This window comes from Fusarium redolens (genome assembly GCF_020744475.1).
Source record: "Fusarium redolens strain MPI-CAGE-AT-0023 chromosome Unknown BKA55scaffold_1, whole genome shotgun sequence".
Lineage (NCBI taxonomy): Eukaryota > Fungi > Ascomycota > Sordariomycetes > Hypocreales > Nectriaceae > Fusarium > Fusarium redolens.
The window spans coordinates 3,019,005-3,042,738 of NW_025763664.1; the positions used below are offsets into that span (position 1 = coordinate 3,019,005).

Sequence of the window (23,734 nt, forward strand, 5' to 3'; positions counted from 1 at the left end):
CTATAAAACAATACTTCGAATTTCTAATAGACCAACCTAGACGCCTTAAGAAGGCCCCTTCACCGGTCCTGCATGCGGTATCTAGCGTTTATGACATAGTCCCAAGGTACTGTGTGTGTGTGATCTCGTCGCTACGCTCGCAAAACACGACACTTCGCAAATGGTGCTTGTGCTTGTGATCGGCCCTCGGTAACGCACAATGGGGGTGGTAATCACCGTATGGGGTGTCGTCGTGGATGTGGCCAGCTTCTGGCAGAGGGTATACTCTCTGTTCCTCCTATACGTGATACGCGACGTTGTCGTTCCTAACTATGTCGTTACAGAAGCTTCGGACCTGGTACGCGCGCAAAAGCCCCGTTGAACTATGGCTGGATCTATTGAGAACCGCAGAGGCTTTTGAGGACTGGGAAGAAGCCGCACTACACCTGGATAACCTCCTCGGCCTTGATCTATGGCAAGTCTGCTTACAAAATGCCATGTCTACTTGGATGAGATACGCTAATACGGTTACAGGAGGAACAATCCAGCTTCTAAATATTACGACTGGAGACTCATTGCAGAACGTCTAGACTCTCTCGCGACCGCGCGGGAAGACGGGAACTTTCAGCAGCTTGTCAACCTATTAAGATCCGGCCTAGTTCGAAACCTCGGGAACATCACCTCACCCAAACTCTACAATCGATCCTTCGCCGGAACCAAGTATCTTATAGAAGAGTACATAACACAGATTGCCGAGGCAGTGGAAGATATTCGCGCCCTGCCTACAACTCCATCGGCTATACATGGCACGGGGCCATCGTTGACGACCCAGATGAAATTGGACTGTATCCATGATACAAGGCAGGCTTTCGGGAGGAGTACACTCGTCCTTCAAGGTGGTGCCATATTTGGCATGTGCCATTTGGGCGTTGTGAAGGCTCTCTTTCTGCGTGGTTTACTTCCGCGCATCATTACCGGAACGGCTACAGGCGCCTTGATCGCAGCTCTGGTCGCTATTCATACGGAAGACGAGCTACCAGCAGTCTTGAGTGGCGATGGTATCGATCTCTCAGCGTTTGCGCCCAAGAATGGTCACGAGAACGGGGAAACTTCAACGGCTCAGGCCTTCAGGTCGCGGTGGGAAACTCTATTGCGGAGAGTTAGACGTTTCTCCAAAGAAGGGTATTTTCTCGATGTGACTGTTTTGGAGGAATGTGTGAGGGCCAATGTCGGCGATTTGACTTTCGAGGAGGCTTATAACCGGAGCAAGAGGGTGCTAAACATAACTGTTGCGACGGAGGGCCAGGGAGGTGTACCGACGCTCCTCAACTATCTGACTGCGCCTAACGTGGTATGTTCTTGAAATATTGACAGTCCATGAAGTTTGCTGACTCGTCTTAGTTGATCTGGACCGCTGCTGTGGCATCGAATGCCTCATCGCCTTCTCTTTACGGCCACCGCAAGACAACGATGCTCTGCAAGGACGCTCATGGTAACATTGTACCATGGGCACCGGCTAACACTATTGACTTTCGACATTGGACTCATACATCCTACTCCGATCGAGACTCACCTTTACGACGCATTGCTGAGTTATTCAACGTCAATCATTTCATTGTCAGCCAAGCTCGACCATATCTCATTCCTTTTATTCAGTCTGATATGCATGGTCCATCCTTGGTAGAATCTCGGAGCAAAACGACACAAATATCTGCCTTTCTCGTACGCATGGTTGGGTTGGAGATAAGGCACCGCCTCAGTCAGCTGGACACACTAAATCTTCTACCAACCGGTATCCGCCGCTTCTTGGTTGATGAACAAGTCCCGGCTGCTTCCATGGTTCTCGTGCCCGAAGTGACAGCAGGGGACTTTGTGCGATTACTAGAAACTCCGACGCGAGAGACCCTCAACTACTGGGTCCTCAGAGGCGAGAGGAGCGTGTGGCCTGCCGTTGCTGCCCTAAGAATTAGGTGTGCTGTCGAGAATGAGCTCGACAGGTCATATCAGGTGGTGAGGAAGTTTAAGGCCCCGGGCTTACGACGAAAGGGGAGCATGGCTGCTACCATGGAGGCTGAGAGAAGAGAGCGTAATGGCCAGTTTGGTTCAGCCGTTACGGATCTTAATTAGTGCGACTTGAATACTTCATACAAAGACGTTGGGACATTGGTAGCATGCATAAATATTAGCCCTTATTGATATCGTTCACAAACAGCAAAGGAGTACTTGCCTTAGCATGGAAGCATATCTACCTATCTGGGTAGCATTATCTACGTTCCTACCAACGGGAGGAGCTTGTTGTGCCTAGTAACTGTCTTGTTTTTATCTCATTATATCAATTCCGTCTTTCTTCCTGTCATATCCCGCATTTGATTATCAACGCCGACCACCATTGCTCAATATTCGACGCCCCTTGAGCGAAACATCAGCAAGAAGCAGTCACAGAGAGTAAATGGCCATTCCTTGGAGTAAGTATAAATTACAACCTCTCTTACTAGATACCCTTGAGTATTGTGTGTGAGAGCCAGAGAGTGATTTGTAGTCAGAAATGAGTTTTCAAGAGCCTCCGAGGACACTCTCATTATTAGCCAATCATCTTATACAGTCTTGCCAGCGAGAACAAGAATCACATCCGGACTTTATAAGGTGAATGAACCAGTTGCTAGTTAAACGAGAGAGACTTGAATGAGCTCAAAGATGCCAGTTGTTTAAGCATTGGTATGATCGGACTAGAACCTGTGTCAGTGCCAGCCACATTGGGCTCCAAAGAAATCTCTACATGGTCATAGGTTCAGATATCCAAAGCAACAAATTCCTCTTTCCCTAAAATAGGTCTCACTCTGGCGGGGCGTAAAAAGAGAATAAGGCGGTTGGCTTTGACAGGTAAGCAGCAGTTCATGTCTAATGCGAAATAGGTTAGAGGAGGCTCTGCCATGCAGCAATGGCACCACTTTTGAGCGATGACGATACCATAGATACATAGATTATGGTATGTGTCTCTATACGAACAACACTTATTCCCCGCGTACCGATTCTTGAGGCTGTCTGATCGAGACCGCGTCAGACGTGCACCAAGCAAGGGGCACTGCCAACGCATCATTCATGGCGTTCAGCACGATTGACGAATTAAAAGGACTGGGTCACAGGCTTATGCAGTTAATGGTTTGTGGTGTTGGGCTAAGGGGTTCATGAGTTCAAAAGCTCTGGCCTCACCCACCTCCTCGGGTCAGTATCTTGATTCTAGAATATTTCATAGCAAGACAACCAAGTCATCGAAATACACGTCAAAGCTCATGCTACCCGGCATATCGCCTTGGGCGAATACGCTAACATAGCTACATTACTGAGTATCACGACGTCTACCTTATCGCTTGACTTGGAGCAACATTACACCACATCTGACGTATATCTGAGAGTGGCTCCTAAGCGTTTGGCATCCCGCAACTGGATTCTTGGACTCATCAACATTGCCAGCATGGCTCTTTACGATAAGCATGAAAGCAACTCGGATTCTTCTATATCCCTCTCATCGTCCATACTTCTTGAAGATCGCAGCTCCTCCATCTTCAACTTTTATGATGAAGTGATGGACATGGATGATTATCAGCACCCTTCTCCTCTCACTACAGATATGTCTACATCCATGGTTCTCGAGCGCACTACGGCAATCAGATCATCACCGTCTAAAGCCGACGACTTCTCGATGAGCGGCTGGACAACTGTTGGCACATCATCCGCCGTCTCCGAAACTACATGCCCCGCTCCCGCCTCCGTGTCCGCCTCCGTTGCCGATCTCACGGCGTCCGAGCTGCTCCGCCTGGAACTCCAGGATACCCGGCCTTCAGGCTCGCTTGCCAGTCCCGGCTCACACGTGGTGCGCGACCGTGCTTGTGAAATGTCCGTCGGTAGCGATAGCCTGTTCAGCTACAGCTACACCTTCGTCCAAGATGATCAAGGACTCTGCGGAATCGGAGCGTGGGCTGATATTACGACAAGTTCTTTCGTCTCCAAGAAGAAGCGAATCACTCCGCGACAATGATAATTTTAGCGAAAGAAAAAATAAAATCATTTTCTGAGTTTCAAACCAAGGAATGTCTTGGGGCATGGATGGACCTTGTCTGTTTCCGGCCGGCAGTTTGTCTATCATCTTTGGGCTGCCACGCGCCGAACGGTCCCGCGTTTCATCTACAGTATCTTTTCATTTTCCTTTTCGTCTGAACTCATGTACGATGATGCATTCAATATCGATGCTTTTATGAGACTCTCCACTCATTCTTTGTTGTTTTTGTTTCTTTGTTCTGCAAAAAAGTTCAGCGGTAGCTATGTTTCGAAACTGAATCAATGAAAGAAAGACAGGGCCGCCACAGCCACAAACAACAGGAATGCTCGCTGACGCAAGGAGCATGCAATCAGCTCATCTAAGTCAGATCAGATCGGTTACATCGAAGAGAATTCATTACGTTTAACTGGAAACTTGGCCATGATCTCCACGGCTAAACTGTGAAATGTAACACAAGCCCTCCAAAACTTGCAAGGAAACGGTCATCGTTGAGCAATTCGGCTCATGTGATGTTTGCTGCATAAAGAACCTATGACACACCGCATGAATGAAGGCCTACAGTACTCCGTACTCTGTCTCCAGTGCGCTCGTAGCTTCCCAATCCTTAAGTGACCCTGTATAGATCATTTAATTACCGGTGTGCGACAAATTTCGGACAAATACTTGGGAGTGTTATGCAATGTGCATGATGCTCAGTTGTGTAATGAGGATTTACATAATACCCACTGTAGGAATCCTTCTTGTATCAAGATAGCGAAGCATATCTCGGTGTCAAACGGAAGGTGAGATTGGAACCATAAAAGTGCGGCAATTATTTGATGCTGTCCAGGCTGTCCCATAGCAGACGCATCACATAGAGGCGCAGACTTTAGAATGTCCACTGATATCATGCGCCGATATAGCAGGGTGCCCCCTAGCAATGTTGCATACCCGTCGATCCAGATATCGATTTGGCATTCGTCCCGTTGAATTGTTACTCTGAAACAGCAATTGGGCCACAGAAAGGGATGGCAGATCAGACCGGGAACCTGCATGTAAGGATGTATGTAGGAGGTGTGGAGTGAGTAACTAACACAAGACAAAAGGGAAATTCGGACGACGGAACTCGGAATCAGGGCGAAAGACATACTGCAAACGTTGTTTATTCTCCACATAGGTTCGCCAGTACATCAGAAGCTTAAATCAAAGAACATAGGCTCGTTGAATGGAGGCAAGAGCAAGTCAGTTGTATCCGCAGCCAATAAACCTACTTTGTTTTTCTTATAGTCCCACAGGAAGTGGTATGGAATGCATTATAGACTACGGATTCAAGGAAGCGACATACATCACAAGTAAATCAAGCGATTGTTTAAAAGCAGACCAACAGTGAGTCTAATTGATTTCTAAATACCAGGCTCTCTTCCTCCTAGACAAGCCAGCGCAGGGTTCATCGGTGGATATGGCCGGCCGCGACGCCTCATGGGGTAACCGGAAAAGAATAAAACAAAAGCCATCATTAAAGTAGAATTATACACCGGAAACTGGAATCTCATCAAACCGCTCTTTCTTCATCCCATGCATGCGCATAAAACATCATGTCCATAACTTAGTTGAGGTAAACCATGGCCATAACGGCACCGGCGATAAGAGCCAGCGAGGATGTCATGCGAGCAGCACCGCTCTCAGGGACGCTGGGGACACTGGTCTCACCGCCAGCACTGCCAGTCTTGGAAGGAGTGGGGTGGGCAGCAGTGGGAGTAGTGGCGTTCTTGGAAGGAGCATGAGTAGGAATGATGGGCTTAGCAACAGTGGTGGTCTCCTCAGCAGACTTGGTGACACTGGCGAGGGTGGTGGCCTCCTTGGTGGAAACGATGGCGGTGGTCTCAGCAGTGGCCTCAGTGGCGGTAGCGGACTTGGTGACAGAGGGAGCGGCGTATGAGCCCTTGTAAGAGAACTGAGCGCTGTAGTTGACCTCGCCAGCCTTGTCGGTGATCTTAAAGTTGTAGGTGTCGGAGGGAAGCTCAGAGGGGGTGAAGGTGAAAGAGTCACCATCAGCAGAAGCTATCGTGAGTCAGCAAGGCATTCAATATTCAATACTAGTAAGACATACTGGTCAGGGTCTTGTAGTCAGAGAGGTCATCGGAAGGACCGTTCTGGAGGACAATGGTGCAGCCATCGTCACAGCCAGAGTAGCGGATGGTGTAGGGCTTGCCCTCAGTGAGCTCGAAGTCGGTGTTGAGGAAAGCAGGCTTGGCCAGGGCCACGGAGGCGAAGGCAGCAATGGTAGCGAGAGTGTACTTCATTTTGAAGGTTGGTGAGGTTTGGTTTGTGATTGAAAGAATGACTGAGTGATACTACCAGCGGAGTCAGTTAACGTTTCCGGGATGGTGATTCGAAAAAGCGTAAATAGTAGCAAGACTATGAGTAATAGCATGCGTAATGATGCTGTAGTATTCGAGTTGGGTGCACGAGGCTGAATGATGGGAGTTGAGTAAACAAGCCCTAGGCAGTGCAAAGGCTGCCGGTTTGATTCATTGTCACCCGCTTCTGGCTGTCACTAGCAGTTGACAGTGGCCGCCGGCGCCTGCGTTCTCGACTTCCATTCATTGCCATTGCTGTAGCCCAACCGATTTACACTGAATGCTTCTTCCAAGGGCAGGTTGGATCCAAGGGAGGAAGTCGAGGTGTATGTGGATGTTGTCCATATAAGGAAACGATGAAGAGGGCATCGACTTACATTAGGTAGTGGGAATAGGCACAACGAAGTAGCGAATTGACTGAGGCGTTGATAGAGAAGAAAGAAAGAGGGAGATTCGAGAGAAGGAGGGAGGCTTATTATAATGAAGGGAACGCAGAGCTAGTGACAATATTGAGAGCAAAAGGGGATACATTCAGACGCTACCGATGGCAATCCAACCTAATCCCACGAGACCATGGCACCAACTTCCTATCCTACTCTATCCCATCCCACCAAACTAAGGGCCGGGGTGTATGTGCAAAGCAGAGGGGTGGGCGACCGAGGTGTAGCGCAGGTAGCAGTTGCTGGACATGCTCTCCGCAGGTTCAACTGAATTCAATTGTGAGCTTTGTCCTTTCCTCCTTTCGCTTTCCATCTCCCTTTCCCCTTCCAGGTTCTTTCCACTTTCACCCAATGAACCCCGTCCCCCACTTCCCTGTCATTAGCTTACCTTGGCCTGATAATCCATTTCCCTTTCTCAACCCATGCCATTCTTTCTTGGCCTATCTCGCTACATCATCACATTCCATCCACTGGCAGGCCAGCCACGGCCTTCCAATTCCCGAATCAGAACGGAGCCTATCAGGTTCCTGCCACGCAAATTAGCCATGTCCTAGCGTCTTCTAAGCATGCCAGCGCTATGCCCTTTGTGGCTTATACTCCAAGCTTTCTGTGGGTTTGCCCTTCAGGCTACGGGGATGCGCCAGCCCCACCTGCAAGACCGACGAGCAACCTCTAGGAGTGCTGTGCCTGGCAGCCAGAGCGGGCACGCGCCCACCAAGCATCATTAGCGACATGAGACCTCGATCCATCACAATTTGACTTCCAGGCTCTATTTGCACCAAGCCTTGCCAGCTGGCGACCTCGAATCACTCATATCGCCGGCCTTCAGAGGTCATCCTCTAAAGGAACCGATGTTCTAAACCAGTCATAAGTCGAGCTTTGATCTATGCAAATCTTTTTCCCGCTGGCCAAGTCCCCAATTCAATTCGTTCTAGGCCTTATCAAGGGTTTTGTCAGCCTTGCCTTAGTCTGGCAGATGGTCACGGCAGCACACACACTTTTAACCGCGCCTCTCCTACGTATACCGGAGCTGCTGCACTACAAACCAACTCTCGGAGGGCGAGGCCAGCTACCCTATCCTTTTAGCAGCGATAGCCGCCATGATTTAGCTTACCACTGTCGGACAAGCTGTCGTAAGCTCGCTGATGTAATGCGACTCAGCCAAGGTAGCCATGTCTTTGTTCAATTATGTATTGATTTCATGACATGAGCCGTGTCTGATTGAACATATCAACAAATAACGACACAGTCTTTTACCATGAAATGATCTCTATCAGTATCCTCCCATCTCACAGCACATGCAGCCGAAACCTCCGAGCCCTTTCATTCACAACCGTAGAGCCAAGGGTAGCATAGATAAAGACCCTTGTCCCTAACGGTTCTGGATAGCATCCGGAAAATCTCAGCATGTCAGCTGCTGCGATTGCTGCTCCTTCATCGGCGGTCTGGATGCTTGCCGCTATTGGAAATTTGGTATCCCTGGCGTGGTCACCTTTCCATATTGGGAAGCACTTTAATGACTTTGCCCCCCCCGCTTGTCAATAGTCCCAATGACGAGCTTCAATTGAAAACCTTCCCTGCAAGCACTTGAGAGTTTGACCATGACTCTTGCAAGTTTCTTGGAAATATTGATCAAGTGGCGTTCTCGGCATTGACCATCCTTCGAATCAAATTCTCCGCGACAGTAGACTGCAATCAGAAGTCGCCATCTCAGCGTCTATAGCGCCTCATAATGTGTTATTACATTCGCTAATGTGTGTGTGTCTAGGTGGCTGTAAATTAGTGTGAATCATTACCCGTTGATGGCGCCCGCCATGGCTGCGTTGCTATAGCTGAATGTTGGGCAGCAGAGACAACAAACAGACGCCATCATGCAAATTCTTCACTTGCTCAATTACACGTCACTGAGGGATTATCAAAGGGTTGGCATATTTCCGTGAGGCAATATCAACATTTTTCTCATTGAATGTGATCGCATGACTTCCACACAGGAAAACAAGAGAACATGATGGGATGCATTCCCCAAAGCTTGGCGAGCTTCCTAAGACTGATGACTACGTAAGTCAACAAAATACGCAATAGCGTACGTACTATGCATTCTTTCTACCAACCCGATCCAACGCTGTAAGTGCGCTTGGGATAGCGTCTCCCCAGCCTTCTGCAATGGTAATACAGGCCGATACGGTTCGTCGATCATGGAGCGGTTTCTAGGCGGACATGTTTATTGTTGACGTTGCTTTGTGGCTTGAACTCGATGGATGGTCGCAAAAGCTTCATGCTAAGCTCATCGTGATCGTTATAGTCACATCCCCTCATTGCTCGAGAGGCTGGGGAGCACAAGAGAGAACGACAACATTAATGGTGCATGAATACTGCACTTCATCAGCCAGTTGTAGATGGTTTCCGCCACACCACAGCTCAACAGCTGGCCATCAGCGGCTACTGTTTTGCAACCGTTAGTCTTACCGAGCATCGCCATGATGTGACCCATGAGTGTCTCTTCCACAACAATCCAGAGGGTCTGGGCACACAGAGCCTTGTAGGCTGAAGCAAGACTTTTCTCTGCTTGTTGTCTCGCCTTCCCCCGTACTATTGACCCTTAGAAACGCCGGCTGAGTTACGTGCGGTGTAAGTCGATTCAAGTCAAGCCTGTCAAGATATGAGGATCAAAGGCACTTCCTGGTCAATGAGCCATGAATTGCAATTGCAGGCATTATTACAGACGGCCCAGCAGGTAACCAGGCTGGGGTCCCCAACTTTTGGCCTTGCTTAGGCCGGCCCGGACTTCGCATTAACCAACAGCGCGCTCCTCATCTTCACACAATCTCCCTCAACCCCACAAACAATATGCAAACGTGCATTGCCGCTCGATGGAATGGAACGACGGGGCCACACTCTCCGAACTAGACCGATTCGAGAAGTCGGATAGCCACAGCCTTGGTTGGGTTGAGGATGCTTCCTCTCGCCAAGCTCTCACGATATTATCATGGGATGTCTTTACCATCCCCTATCTCCTATATCAATCTCGCGGACTCATCCAGGCCCGGGTTTTCCGGCTGGGCATTCGGTTGGGAACATCATATCAAACATGCTAAAAATGCCTTCACCTTGGAGAGTTCCATCGGCTCGGATCATGTCTCCTCACTCAGGGTAGGATTCAAACCTTACGGAGATGGGTAGCTGTTTTTAGTGCAAAGTGCGTGGAAGCTTTCCACGACCCTGGTTCGGCACTCAAGATCGAAGGAAATGCCTCATTGATGTGGAACGTCATGGGTGCCGATCTAAGTCCTTTGATTTCACTCTGCCAGCGTTTGTGATAGGCCGTAGGCGTCAATTCGAGATCAGTAAACAGGCAAAAAGGCAAACGGTCTTGTGCTATGATCCTCCAGCCTCCTGGATTGGAACAGACCCTTCGCCCCGCGTCTCACTTTCAAACAAACTGGTGTTTTGACACCATCATCCTGCTCTCAGACCGCATGCAACACGCTCGGCAGCACGGGTGAGCCACCCTGCCACTCGAAAAAAGGATAAACTTTTTCAATACGACTGTGCCTCACAAAGACTTAGCACAGAAGCAGACAATCCTCAACGTCGTCGTCGTCGTCATGCGTCCGATGCACGACGACGTTGGTCCGCCTGAAGCTTGACGCTTGACCAAGCCAAAGGGGCTGGTAAACTGTAATTGCAAACCTGCAAGACTTAAGGTTAAGATCTGGTCCGAAATGAGGATAGGCCTTCCGGCCATGGGTTTATCGGCTCCATCAGGCCCATTTACAAGGAAACACCACTAATCCAAAGGCTAGTTTGTCTAATAATTGACAGTGCTAAGTTAGTCGATGTGGCGTGTCCCATCATGAGTCGACGACGTTGTCCGGCGCATTTCCTTGAAACCCTTCATTTCTCAAGAAATTGTCATTGTCCTTTTCAATTAAAAATGTGCTGTACCTGTGTATAGGTATCGAGCTATTGCTGTTTTGCCAAGTACGTACATACTCAAAGTGTACCTTATCCTCCATACCCTTCCAGCAAACGTTCAAAGTGACGCTTGAATCAGGCTCCCATGTCTGCCGATTTGGAGACGTTGCTTCTCTATCTCCATAGGATTAACATTCGAATCCTCAAGTCTCGTGACATATCTGCCCATGCCTTATCCATCTCATACACCCCGAAAGGCCGTGACAAGTTAAAATCCTGAGCCAGTCTGCTACAAAACTGTACAACATCCAACAAGCTCCCACTTTAATGCTCGAGCAGACGCAAGCTACCCTGGACAACAACGTTCTCGAGGATCGAACCAGGAGGAATGTCGATGGTGCTGCCTTCTGTCGCGACAATGATAACAGTGCCCTTGAGCGTTACGCCGCGGCCAAGGTTGACGGCACCAGTAATGGTGAGGTGATCCAGCTCCAGCACCTTAGGAATGGAGGGGATTCGCTTCTGGAAGTCTGAGACCTTCTTGAAGTCACCACCAAGCTTGATCAGGGGTGCATCACCGAAGCGAGCGGCGCTCATTTGAAGCTGGCCGTGCTTCAATGTGTAGAGATCAGACTTGACGAGCATCAGATCGGAGCAGGTCTTGACGGGCAAGAATCGTCGACGGGGAACATTGACACCGTGGGCGTTGTTGAAGTGACGGATGGCAGCACCGACAGCGGTCTCGAGCTGGATGATAGAGATATCGGACTCGCCCTTCTTGTCACCGGGAATGGTCTTGCCGTTGGGGATAATCTCCATCTCGAGTTCGTCGTTCTCCACCACGCGTTTGATGGCCTTGAGGTTGAGCCAGATGTTGTTGGTGTTGAAGTACTTGAACTTCTTGATAGACTTGAACTCGTTGACATGCTCCTTGGGGACCTGGGCAATTTCGAGCAGACGGACAGAACCCTCGTAGTCGATGATGGTACCACCCTTGACGTCGGCCTTGGTCTTGTTGGTCAGCTCCATGATGTACTCGGCGTTTGTCTCCATCATGTGCTGGAGGATGCGGAGATCGACGACGGCGCCCAAGTTGTCGACGTTGGAAAGGAAGATAATCTCGATGCCTCGCTCGAGAAGCTTGTCGAGAATGCCAGAGTTGTAGAGAGACTCGAAGACGTCACCGTGGCCAGGGGGGTACCACTCGTTGATGGGAGAATCGTTATGCTTGGGGACGGGGAGGAGAGAGTCCTTGTAGACTCTGGGGTATCGAGACTGGTTGAAGGTAAGGATATCGACATTGTGGCCCTCGTACTTCTTGATGATGGCAGCAGTGTCGTCATTTGTGTTGAATGAGTTCATGAGAATGAAAGGGACGTTAACGTCGTAGGTACGGTTCAAGTACTCGATTTGTCGGACGGAAAGATCGAGGAAGGACATGCCGTCACGGACTTCAATAACGGACTTGGGACCGACACAACCCATGGAGGTTCCCAGACCACCGTTGAGCTTGAGAACAGCCAGCTTGTTGAGGAACTGGACAGACTCGGTGTTGGCAAGATCCTCGTAATCGACAACTTGACCCTGAGCGGGAGGGGCAATGCGATCCCAGTCTCTAAACTATCGTCAGCAACTGTCTTATGGTATATATCTAGTCGGAAAGGATGCATACACGGCGTTGCCCTTGGCCTTGTCATTAAGGTATCGTCGGAAAAGGGCGAAGAAGTTGTCCATCTCAGTCTCGAACAACTGCCGTCTGGTTAGTCTTGACTGATCCAAGAATCACATATTTCGGGACAAAGGACTTGCCTTCTTCTGTTCGGGATCCTTGACAGTCTCGGCGAGGTTGGTCAGAGCATTTCGCATCTGAGCAGCAGCGACGTTGGTGGAGGTGTTCTCGAAAGCCTGGGGCATGATGGGTTAGTATGGTGTGCAAGTTAAGCTCGTTATGATGAAAATATGACACATGTTGTTTGTTGAGGTCTTTCGTCCAGTCGGTGGTGGAAGAGAGGAAGACGAAGCTTCGCACACTCGTCGAGGCACTTTAGAGCCATCAAGCTTCGAGTGAATGTGCGGCCCGTAACCAAATCCATCTGACAGATGTGAAGAGAGGTAGAAACGTGGGCTTGTTTGCAGCTACTCAAGTGCTTGGAGATCCATATGACTGCAACTGAGGGTACAATGCGCGTCATGATTAAGCTTTGGAGATCCAGTGAAGCTTCGTCGTGAGCGAACAAGGTATACAAGTGCAGGTTTTGTATAATGTGACATGTGACGATGGAGAGGTGAAGCAGTATCTTGATTCACATCAACTCACCATGTGACTGCGCGTCTTGCCATGACGACGCTCGTTGCCCTGCTCATCGCCGCTGTTGGGCTTGAGGTGGGTAGGCAGCGCACTCTTGATAGCACTGGCCATTATGAAGGAGTCGGTCGAGTCGTGGAGAATATTAATAAGGAGGAATCAGAGTAAACCGATGAAAGCCAACGGGGAGAAGCAGATAGTCTTGGGGGGATTGAGGAAAGAGGAGGAGGAATAAGAAGTTGTTAATGGAGAGAGAGTCAGCGAGAGGAGAGGAATGAATTAAGGTAACCAGGTCAAGCAGGTCAAGCAGCTAATAAACGACCGGGAACGAGAGGGAAAGGGGAGGCCAGCACCAGCGCCAGAGTTAGATGCGGGGCGGTGATGCCGGGCTTGCAGCTGTTGCTTGTAAACTTGGTGGGGGTGGCGAGGGAGCTTTTTCTTAGGCGGACAAAAGAAGCCGAGCAACGACAGTAGTTTAGAACTATTGACTCTTTTTCTGCAATGTATTGGGTGACAAGTTGTAACAGTGACGTCGAGTCGGTTTTTTTTCTGTCTTGCACTCTCAACTGATTCTGCTTCTTGTCCCTTTCCAGCAATTGCCTCTCTTTTTGTTGGTGCAGATTTAGTAAAGGTTGGGTAACATAGGAGGCGAGATTCGTAGACTTGCGGTGACAACCCAGCTCGCAATGGTCGAACAGACCGTCTACTAACTCGGTGATACTGGAAATACTGCACCGACCTGGTCTAGGTCATCTCAGCTCCCATGTGTTTTTTCCCTTGGCCGTTGGGGAATGGAGGCTTGTTCCCATGCTCTGATACCTGTACCTGTTCATCCATACCAACCAGTTATGATGGCTTGGAGGGAGGAGATGAGATGAGGCTCAATAGTGCCTTCGTCTCCCCTATTGTTGTTTATTATCACATCTCGTATCTTCGAATTGTCGTAATTGTTCATTTCTGCTCACCTTCACGATACCCATACCACGGGGATTAATCCCCACCACTTCACCACTTGCACCAGCGATCTCTCACGTTGTAAGCTTGTGGCGGGCCAACCAGCCAGGATCCCCGGTATCTTGTTTCCCATTTCTTCTCAAGGTATCCATTTACCGCTGATATTATTAGCACTCGAGGTGGAAAGTTAGTGAGACTGGAGGTTCGAGATCGGTCCTTTGCCGATATAATGTTGCAGTCAGGTTGAGTACGTAGGTTATGCACAATGTAGCCGAGAATAATAATAAGGTAAGCAGGCAACCTTGATTGAGATTGGGTGGTATCATGGTTGATTTTTCTTGGTGTGCCGCCACATCATGATATCCCTCATTAATATGCTACTATTTGCCTCCCAAGTGCAAACAAACCGCTCATTGCAGCTTATTTTGAGTGAAATCCTGCTTCTTTTGGAACATCCATTTGCCTTAGTTCAACAAGATGACTAACGAGCTTATGCCCCAAAGCTCCTTTTACCGGTGAACGACAGTTGAAGACGAGGAACAGGCCAAAGCTCCCAAAGCTCACGCCAAGACATAACGAGTATCTCGGCTCCGTAATTGGCTGTTTTATTGGATCCTCGCAGGCTAGGCCCAGTCGAAATGAGCAGAAGTGGATGCAATGAGGTTGATTATGGCTAGTTTTGACGCTATCTTTACATCGGTCGATCTCCCTGTAAGATGCATCTTCTTATGTACAAGGTTCAAGAGAAAGCAAAACACTGTGGTTGTTATGTATCAGAAGACTGTGAGTAATGTCGTAGGCATAGGTAACCATTAACTTTTCCAAGAGGGTTTGAAACACTTGGAGCCCAGCCCACATGCGCCTCACCCGTTCCGTTCCGCGGCCCAATGAGTGAATAGAGACCAAAAGATAGCTGATCTAGAGACTGCTGTCAAATGCAAGCTTTGACCTGCCGTATTACATCGGGTTTATATCTCCACGTGGCCTTGGCATTGGGCAAGAGGCTGGATGAATATCTATTTTCATATTGCTACCCTAGATTCACCACCAATTTTTACCTGGCACAGATATGTATGTATCAATTCAACGTCACTTATTTCTCTGAGTTTCTTAACAGCTCCTCCACAATCACGGAAGCTAGACGACAATCATATGCATCACAGTGGCTCACCGGACCTCTAACTCCTTCATCTGCCGTTATTTAGTGGAGTTGCCATGAGAGTGGCCCGTTTGGACATATCCTCTAAAGTAACAATTTAGAAACCTGGCTTGGACCTACTACGAAAACACCACTTGTTTATAATAAATAGCCGGATCACGATGCCTGACTCAAAGTGTTTATGAACCGAACAATATGTGTGAATCAGTAGAGTAAATGTATTGTAACTAGACATGTTTGCGTGCTTCTCTGCATTATCATCCTTAAATCTGTGGCGCGTACCTGTGTGGAGACGTAGCCATATCCATCCAACCCTTCATGGAACTTTAACCTCACATGAACACTTCGCATGATCAGATATTCGGCAAAAAGACAATCAACTTCAAGTAACACTGAAATTAACTTGTCCCTGGGCAATCTCTGGTCTAATTGCATATCAATTCCTCCATATAATCACCGATCCTACGCAGAGTCCGTCTCACCGTATCTTCATCTCACTCAACATTAGAAATCATGGGGAGCACAGAAACTCTTCCTTTCTGGAACATGAACATTCCCGAGGATCAGAGAACCGAAGAGTGTCCTGATTTTCTTCAAGGCCTCCACAAGAAAGACCAAGGCATTCTTTCCACCCCAGACCAAGAGTACCACAACTTCTCTTGGGCCGAAGTCCGCGAGATCATCCAAACAAACCGCCTAGAGAAGTTCAAGCGTGTTCCCTCAGAGCTTAGGCGCTACAAAGCCTTTGCATTTCACCTCAAACAGAAGTACGGCAGTGTCGCCAACTTCATTCATGAACATCGTCTTGGATGGAGTACCCCAGTGACGCCGCGCGGAGCACCATTTGAGTTCGAGGACGATTATAAGATCCTATGGAATGATGCTCCTTACGGAATAGATCCGAGAATCGCGCACCTTGTCGTGTGGACAAAGTTCGACCTCGTAGAAGATCCCGCCACGGGAGATTTGACGGACAAGGCAAGAAAAGAGATTGATGATTTCGTGACCAAGACCTTTCGAGCGCATATTCCAGATGAGAATGTGAGTCTTTCCTGTCACTACAGATGATTCATTTGTGAGACTCATGTGTATAGGTTCTTTGGTTCAGGAACTGGCATTCTTTGCAATCGGTCAATACTGTACAGCACTTTCATGTCATGCTCTTCAACCCCGATCCCGATTTTGTACGGAAGGTCACGAAGGGAGACGTTCCTCGGGCAGGAATGGAGGTTAAAAAGTGAGTGCTGAGCGTCACTAAATAGGTATCAGTCACGGTGGTTTGTATTCGGTGGAGTAAGTTGAATATGCTGAAGCATTGGTGTTGACAACGCCATAGATGTTGATCAATGCTATCTCCTGCGTTATGCACAGCATATGCAGGCTGTTGAAAGCCAAATTGACTAGTTGAAAAAGAAATAACACATCCAAGAAGCCATATAGACATATGCGACCAGCTTTTCACTTCCCTTATTCCTCCTTTACCTAGGTCCAAGTGCACTACGACTTCCCATCATTCGAGTGCGCAATCTTGTTCCTGGTATCATCAAACCTAACATCTTTCGTCCTAGAAACCTCGATCTTGACATCCTCGGTCCTGACCGTGAGCTCTACACAGGCAGCCTCGGCCAGAGGCACGGCTGTTGGCTTCTCGAGTCCAATGCGAATGATTTGTCCGTAGAAATCGTCACGCTTGGTCCTGAGTTCCCGAGCAATATGGAAAGCCAGACTTGCTGCCAAAGCCTCCAGAGTTTCAAATGACGACTCTGACATTGCCTTTGTGATAGTTAGCATATTTGTCCACTAATCCTTTGACAATATACTCACATCAACGATGATACTCTCGATGACAGCATAGTCATCATGTGCGGTTTGGTATTCGTCGATGCGAATGTTTGTGATGACAACTTGCTTAGCGTTCCGCTCATTGCTGTTGACACCGATGAGTGTTGGCACTCTGATCCCTTCCAGACCCAGCTCCAGACTTCGCGTGGTGATGGCTGAGTCGGCGAAGAGACACGATCCTGAGAGTCGGATTGCACTTCCCATCAACGATGCCTTGGGCAGAACAAGCGAGACCGAAAGCCTTCGGATAAGGCCCATATCGAGAAAAGCCTTTGTGTTTTGTGCGGAAGGCTCCTTCACGCCAGTGTACCGAAAACCAGTAAGGTCAACCCAGAGCCTGTTAAGCACGTCGCTCAACGACAAAGCTGACTTAGGCAGCTTCTCCAACGTGCTGATGATAGATTTGCTGAGGAGTCCATAGTGCACGGTATCAGAAGCGACCTTGTCGTCTGACGATGATGAGGGGAACGCGTGCGTCAGTGAGACCTCTGCGGATATCAGAAGAGGCTGCTGCTTAGAACCGCGACCCCAGGCATCTTTGGGTCCTTGAATCGTCGTCTGGAGATTTCGTACGCGGACAACAGCGACAGGATCGCCTTCTGCGTTGGCGAGACGTCGAGATGACACAAGGGGAGTCTCTTTGCCCATAGCTGACGTTGAGTGATATGATGTGTGACTCAATAGGGAATTCAATGCGAGACTATGCGATGTATAGTAGCTGCAGCTATCGTGATACAGTAGTACAATGATTTGACGATGGTTCTAGAGCTTGATTGATGTGCACTGTTATTGGTCACAAGTTATGTCATTTGTGTGACTCGACTCTGTGTGAGGCTAGAATGACAAACAACGGCGGCGGGGCAGATCAACAGCCAAAATCAGCGTTCAATCCAAACCAAGAATTAGCAACACAAGTGGCTGCTCCTTTGATGATTTGTTGGAAACTTGCATAGATGGCGCTATTAGATTATCATTAATATATCCTTCCTGCCATCACTATCTGTTGAGCCCATAAACCATCTCCGTGGGTGGATGACATCTAATACCGGGTAAGCATCAGATATTTATTTGTATTCTGGTTACACGAGCTATAGATTGAGTGCCACATAGCATTTGAACAACTGAATAATTGTATTTAATTCTCTATATACCCATACTTTATCTGAGAATAAAGATAACAGCGGAACTCATGTTTTCTCTCTCAACCCTCGTCGAACACATGCAGTCACGTGTTCTTCCATGAATGAGTTTCGAATGAGATATAGATACCCTACACTCCTTGGTCATCATGAGAAGGTATTCATTTGGAGAAACTTGGGAATGACAAAATGTCCATCTCTATAATACGCTGACGCGTCTTATCATATGTTACTCGGCTTGAATCTGATCCGTGTCTGAGCTGTGAGTGCTTTTCTTCGTACATGGTCTCATGAGCCACCATGAAGTCTCAGTTTCATCCATAGTCAGTGTGATAACGCTGTCCAACATCAGGAAGCAAAGAGACGACAACTCAACATGACCGCGCCGAGACTCAACAATCCACAGATATACAGATATATAGATTCAAGATGGAACTTCAACACTATATCTCATAATGCTTTAGGGTTTGTTATTGATATATTACCTCCACACCATATCACAATCAGCCGTGATCCTTCCCGTACGGCTGTACCGTCAACGCAATACTGTCACCCATCACAGTGGTTCAAGTGATCGTGTTTCCGCCGCTTGGTCCCCGAGCTAGGGACAAGGGTCTCAAACGTCTTCTGCAGTTCTTGGACCTGGCCTGAGCGAGCCCGGTTCGAGCCTCGTTCCTATTCTGTCCACAAGGATTCGTCTCACGCTCGGTCCAAGTGGTCGTAAGAGGAAGCCCATGTGGTTTTCCCACCTCCTGCAGACTCCTCATCGTTCCCGTTAGTAACGCAAAACGAGGGCTGAGGTTGCATTTCGATGGGGATTCAAGAATTGTTTGTTCAGTTCCAGAACATCGGGCTCTTGGTACTTTTTCGCCAGACCTTCCCGTAAAGGTTGACTGTAGGGTTTTGTGACTGATCATCAGGGTCTCCGGTCTTAACCCACGATATTATCGTGTTGAACCCGTGCAATACCCACGCATCCGAATATCATCCACTGTGTGCGGATTGCTCTCGGTTGCCCAGCCTGGAGTCGCTAACGTACGCGATTGAAACACAGACGGCCCTATGGCGGAGCAATGAGGTTGCACTGACAACCCTATGGAAAAGTCATGAAACACAATAGTTAGGCGACTACTATCTCAGTCATGGTCCTTACCATTCAGAGGTGCTGAAGAGAAGCAAGATCAATACCCAAAATTAGCTTCACAAATCGACAGGCATCAACCAACCCGACCAGCGTCGAACATCTAGAATGCATGACTAGAAGGTGGTGACATGATTCTCAAATCTCCGACTGATATTCTGGCACATGGTCACCCTCTCAGTCTCTGGTTCCTGGGTTACATTCGAGCAAAGCAACCACCGGATCCATAGTGAAGATCATATTGCTGCGGTTATGGCCCAACATCCTAATTCCAGACTGCAAATATTGGCCGAATTGCTTCGGCACAGCCCTTTGAGATGATACCCGAAGATTTCCAGTACTACCCGGGTTCATCGACGAGGGTCAGAGGCATGATGCGGTATTCCTTGTAGTTGTCTCCCAAAACTCATATGTATTGAACCAGGACGAAGCCTAAGTTTGGCTCACCGGTTTCATTTAGGACGGAGTATACCTTATCAGCCACATGATCGGAACATCAGAAATTGAAGAGTTTCTTGTTCGATGTCCGTGCAAGTGAAGAAGAAGAATCCTAGACGACTGATGTTAATGATCCTTCGGAGTTACGGCCAGATGGAGCTAGCCTCCTGCACAAACACAGGGGGCTCATCAACTCCACTGCAACTGGTTGCAGGGCTCGGATCCTCGACTAACATAGCCAAGAAGGAAAGTCAACTTTGGGGTGGGTTTGACGACCGTGTCATAGGCTTCGCTGTCAGTCTCAGTTTCGATTGTTATCCGTCGTTTCAGCTTTTGATAAAAACCACTAACTACCCTTTTCTTCTCATTGTCGGAAGCATTAAATGCCGGGTTCCACACAACGTTTTTGACTTTCTCTAGTTGTTCTAATGTTACTAGAACGCGGAGGACTTGATGATAAACACTCTAAAGAGGTCTTGTTTCGGAGATTGCATTTCAAGCTGATGGCAACGCGCAGACATGGACATGCACCGTGTCAAGTCTTTAGCATCCTGATCTATATTAGCTTGAGTTGCTGCAGATGTGAATGTCTCACCCTCCTTCACAAGGGAAGTTCAGTTGCTGTGCCGCAATTCACAAATATGAGTGTGTTACTGCACCCGACATTTGGCGACAACTTCAAGCAATATGACCGTTTCGAATCGAAACGGTGTTGCTACAGTGGATAATGTCGAATGCAGCATATTGCTTATGCTGATATTAAATCGGAGATAATACACCAGCATAGCTGCCAAGAGGACTTCGTCTGACAGTGAATCCACCTCTGGCTGAATGTATGTTAGCTATATCTTACCAAGCCTTTAGACCTACGTATTTTGGGTCAATTATTACGTCTGCCAGTTCCCAAAATCGGTGTTATACATAATTACATATGTATTGCTAGACCGGGGAAGATTCCCGCGGGCCTCGTCATGGTCAGATCCTTGAATAACATACCGAATTCGACACTGCACCCACAAATTGTAGAGGCGGGAGGAATACATACAAGGTTCAGAGCCTAGGAAGTATAGCATAGATGCAGGCGTGAGGCACATCAAAGTAGACGAACTCTTCACTAGACAATGAATCAGATCACTGATTGTAATAAGGCGCTCCCAGTCCATAGCATTACCAAAGAGATATATCCGGAGAGCCACGTCTTTGACAGATGCCAAGGGTAGACTTAGCCTTGTGACAGAACAGACGGCTACTTACTTCAATCCTTGCAAGAACTGTCAGATTTTAAATATCCCGAGCGATTTTAACCTGGAAAATTGACAAACAATGGGAGGTGAGTGAAAAAAAAATGCGCCATATATCTGCAATAGGAATCTGAGCCGGGCCCAATTCAAGTCTCTAGAACTTCCTCCTTCGTCCAGGGGCATCTCAATGCAAGCCGTTCCTTTGATAGCTTAGTTAGTGAATATCGTATCCAAATGAACTTCCCTTTCAGTTGTGGTTTCGCTAGCAGTGCAGATAGTCGGGATCCATAGGGCTCACATGCTACATATTCCTTCTCCACGGCCACGAGCTAGATGGGCAGGAGGAAGATTGAGTTGTCTGGGGCGGAGATTGCGGGGAAGATAACCATCGACTTGGAAAGCCTGTTCCACGCTTGAAAGAAACACAAGTTAATTGCTGACTGTGAGTGTCTTTCTGGGAAACGCATGCGTTCAAATGTTGTTGAGTTTGCAACAAGCGAAGGTCCATTGCGATATCTTTAAGCATGCGATTCTCCTTAACCATTTATGAATTCCTCCATAGATCATCTCATCTGGGGACGGCGGGTTGAGGATGCCGTCGGCCTGTTAGCCTCCTCGATCGGTGGCTGCAAGCTTTCACATGGGGACCTTGTCGACATTGAAGATATTGCACCAACGGACCGAAGGGTGGCTGTAAACGGAAAGATGCCACGCCATCAGCTTTGCAGGTCCTGCAGACTTCAGCGGAAGTGGCTGATATGCCCTGAGCATGGATACGCCAATAGTTCTTATCCGTACCTGCATCCAATGTACCAGCAAGGCACGGCACCACCAAATAGATGCAGTTATTGTGTTAATCAGACAGTTGAACCCCTCTGTCTTTGTCAAAGATAGTGGCCTCTTCCACAAATTTCCAACAATGACGCTGACGCTTGTCTATGCGGAGATGCGATAGATCAACATTTCAGAAGTTATTTGTGGTTGTGATGTAGAAAAATATGGTTCGATGTGATGTGTGTGATAGACGACGTCAGCTTACCACACGCTTGCATTTAGAGTCGACCAAAGGAAATGTCGCTCGATCAGATCTGTCACAACAACATCTCCTTTCGATTTCCGGGAGAAATCCTTTTATCCGAGAGGTGGTAAGATTTCAAGCGGGAGAAGTGAAAGGAGTGTTCTGAGATCTATATCGTTGAGTCCATGCCTATAACAAATAATAGATAAATACGCATATACCAGTTGATTTGCGAGAAATGTCATGCTTAGCCGAAGGATCAAATACATTTTGGCTGAGAACGTTATCTTCCAACAGCGATTGGACCCGACATATTTGAGGATAGTGCGCTTGTTGGGTGAGCGAAAAATCCAAAATGCGAATCAGAAGCTGAGTTGCCATGTTGAAAGACAAGACAAGGTGACGATGTTCCTGAGTGGCAAAGACCACCAAGCCAACCAGAACCAAAAGCCAGCCAGCGACACGAGGATCAATCAGCATGGGAGTTGCATGGTGGGAGTGACAGGGGAGCCGCTCAGGGACGTGACAGTGAATGACCAGGGGTCGACAAGGGTTTTAGAAGGGCCGAGAAGCCAGTCAAAGTTATGAGACAGATTCTCTCAAGTGCCAAAATGGCGATGCTAGTAATTGAAGCATCCGGCGAGACTGTTAGTGGCTAAGCCTGCCGCGCAGGCCTTTGATCCTCTGCTGGTGGCGCACATAACATGTCGAATGACAAGCCCTGAAAGAAGTCGATGTGTATTGGAGCATTTACGCGGATATTAGCTCTCAACCTGCTCAGCCCAGACATGCCTTGTCGAACCTCATGATTCTATCGATGAACGCTGACTGGACTTTTTATTGTGACCACTGGGATAGACAGATCAGCGTCAGGTGAGTGAGTAGAGAACAGCAACAATTGGTACTTAGAAAGATATTATGTCCTAGACAAGACCCTTAGTATGAAGTTACTAAGATTAAAAACGGTGATAATGACTTTGTAAGTGTTATATTCTGAAGTTAAGGTCGTTTTCAATGGCAGCTCGGAGACTCCACTGGGTCTGCCCTGTGGCCCTGTGGAAGGAAACAATTTGTGGGTGAACCGTCTGTCTGGGGCAAAGAGCGGTCCCACCAGATCGATGCCTGTCCGTCAAATCCCAATCCCTGCGTAGCTCCCTTCTTTTATCACTTGGAAAGTCATATACTCGACTTGATTCATTCAGCACAACATAATACATCAACAACCTTTCTTGTCAACCACTATTATTTGTTGGATGGCAATGTCACATTTACTCCTTGGCTGTGCGGAACTCAAGAATCAACGCACATCAGAGATGTCGGCATTGCACTGATTGGTTACCACCTATTGTATTCCAAGGACTTGGACGGTTGCACTGAGTTCAGTTCAGCTCAGATCAGCTCCACTGGCCAGCGGAGCGATTCATCTCTGCATTGGCGAAAGTTTCAAATCAAGCACGGTTGATGAGATGCCCTGAGATTGTCTCTAGTAAACAACGGTCGGCGGTAATGAGCTGCTAATAGAGTGGCTGTGGGACCTACGTAATTTGGTTCTGTCTACGGATAAGTTTGCTGGAGACCCTTGGGATGGTTCTGCGTGACCCTAATTATAGAGCTTAGTGTTTTTGATCACTTGGACCGCGAACTGACTCGAATTCGCACAACAAACAAAGATCGCCGAAAGCCCTCGACGCCGACCGGCTGTACCCGTAAGCCTGCAGTACAAGTGCCAAACATCCTCTGCAAAGCCGTTATTTTCTTTGCTTCTTG

General features: G+C 48.1%; 7 protein-coding genes across 7 annotated transcripts; 4 read left to right on the forward strand and 3 right to left on the reverse strand.

Annotated features, from left to right (window-relative positions):
- Positions 1–311: 311 nt before the first annotated feature.
- Positions 312–2,106, forward strand: BKA55DRAFT_498730 (acyl transferase/acyl hydrolase/lysophospholipase; the record flags this gene model as incomplete). The annotated part of the gene is made up of 3 exons (XM_046186579.1): positions 312–478; positions 514–1,330; positions 1,381–2,106. The coding sequence occupies 3 exons, from the start codon at positions 312–314 to the stop codon at positions 2,104–2,106; spliced, it is 1,710 nt and encodes a 569-aa protein (XP_046056716.1).
- Positions 2,107–3,451: 1,345 nt separating this feature from the next.
- On the forward strand, positions 3,452–4,015 carry BKA55DRAFT_532572 (uncharacterized protein; the record flags this gene model as incomplete). Its single annotated transcript, XM_046189359.1, has 1 exon — positions 3,452–4,015. The coding sequence occupies one exon, from the start codon at positions 3,452–3,454 to the stop codon at positions 4,013–4,015; it is 564 nt and encodes a 187-aa protein (XP_046056717.1).
- A 1,368-nt stretch (positions 4,016–5,383) lies between these two features.
- Positions 5,384–6,800, reverse strand: BKA55DRAFT_550147 (uncharacterized protein). The gene is made up of 3 exons (XM_046191255.1): positions 6,753–6,800; positions 6,126–6,369; positions 5,384–6,076 (listed from the first exon to the last, which is right to left on the reverse strand). Exons 2-3 carry the CDS (start codon positions 6,316–6,318, stop codon positions 5,622–5,624), a joined length of 648 nt encoding a protein of 215 aa, XP_046056718.1. The 5' UTR covers positions 6,319–6,369; positions 6,753–6,800; the 3' UTR covers positions 5,384–5,621.
- Positions 6,801–11,054: 4,254 nt separating this feature from the next.
- BKA55DRAFT_495693 (UTP--glucose-1-phosphate uridylyltransferase-domain-containing protein) lies at positions 11,055–13,149 on the reverse strand (the record flags this gene model as incomplete). The annotated part of the gene is made up of 4 exons (XM_046186304.1): positions 11,055–12,345; positions 12,403–12,486; positions 12,517–12,635; positions 13,048–13,149. 4 exons carry the CDS (start codon positions 13,147–13,149, stop codon positions 11,055–11,057), a joined length of 1,596 nt encoding a protein of 531 aa, XP_046056719.1.
- Positions 13,150–14,819: 1,670 nt separating this feature from the next.
- Positions 14,820–15,381, forward strand: BKA55DRAFT_550160 (uncharacterized protein). The gene has a single exon (XM_046191256.1). It carries the CDS (start codon positions 14,925–14,927, stop codon positions 15,192–15,194), a length of 270 nt encoding a protein of 89 aa, XP_046056720.1. The 5' UTR covers positions 14,820–14,924; the 3' UTR covers positions 15,195–15,381.
- A 280-nt stretch (positions 15,382–15,661) lies between these two features.
- Positions 15,662–16,389, forward strand: BKA55DRAFT_683029 (uncharacterized protein; the record flags this gene model as incomplete). Its single annotated transcript, XM_046198442.1, has 2 exons — positions 15,662–16,189; positions 16,243–16,389. 2 exons carry the CDS (start codon positions 15,662–15,664, stop codon positions 16,387–16,389), a joined length of 675 nt encoding a protein of 224 aa, XP_046056721.1.
- Positions 16,390–16,645: 256 nt separating this feature from the next.
- Positions 16,646–17,638, reverse strand: BKA55DRAFT_532576 (uncharacterized protein; the record flags this gene model as incomplete). Its single annotated transcript, XM_046189360.1, has 2 exons — positions 16,646–16,921; positions 16,973–17,638. 2 exons carry the CDS (start codon positions 17,636–17,638, stop codon positions 16,646–16,648), a joined length of 942 nt encoding a protein of 313 aa, XP_046056722.1.
- Positions 17,639–23,734: the final 6,096 nt, after the last annotated feature.

What these genes read in the sequence shown, in the direction of transcription:
- BKA55DRAFT_550147 (XM_046191255.1), bottom strand. Translation starts at nt 6,318, where the DNA reads ATGAAGTACACTCTCGCTACCATTGCTGCCTTCGCCTCCGTGGCCCTG. An exon ending in TGACTACAAGACCCTGACCA is followed by an intron (nt 6,077 to 6,125) that starts GTATGTCTTACT and finishes GACTCACGATAG; the next exon opens with CTTCTGCTGATGGTGACTCT.
- BKA55DRAFT_550160 (XM_046191256.1), top strand. Translation starts at nt 14,925, where the DNA reads ATGCAAGCTTTGACCTGCCGTATTACATCGGGTTTATATCTCCACGTG.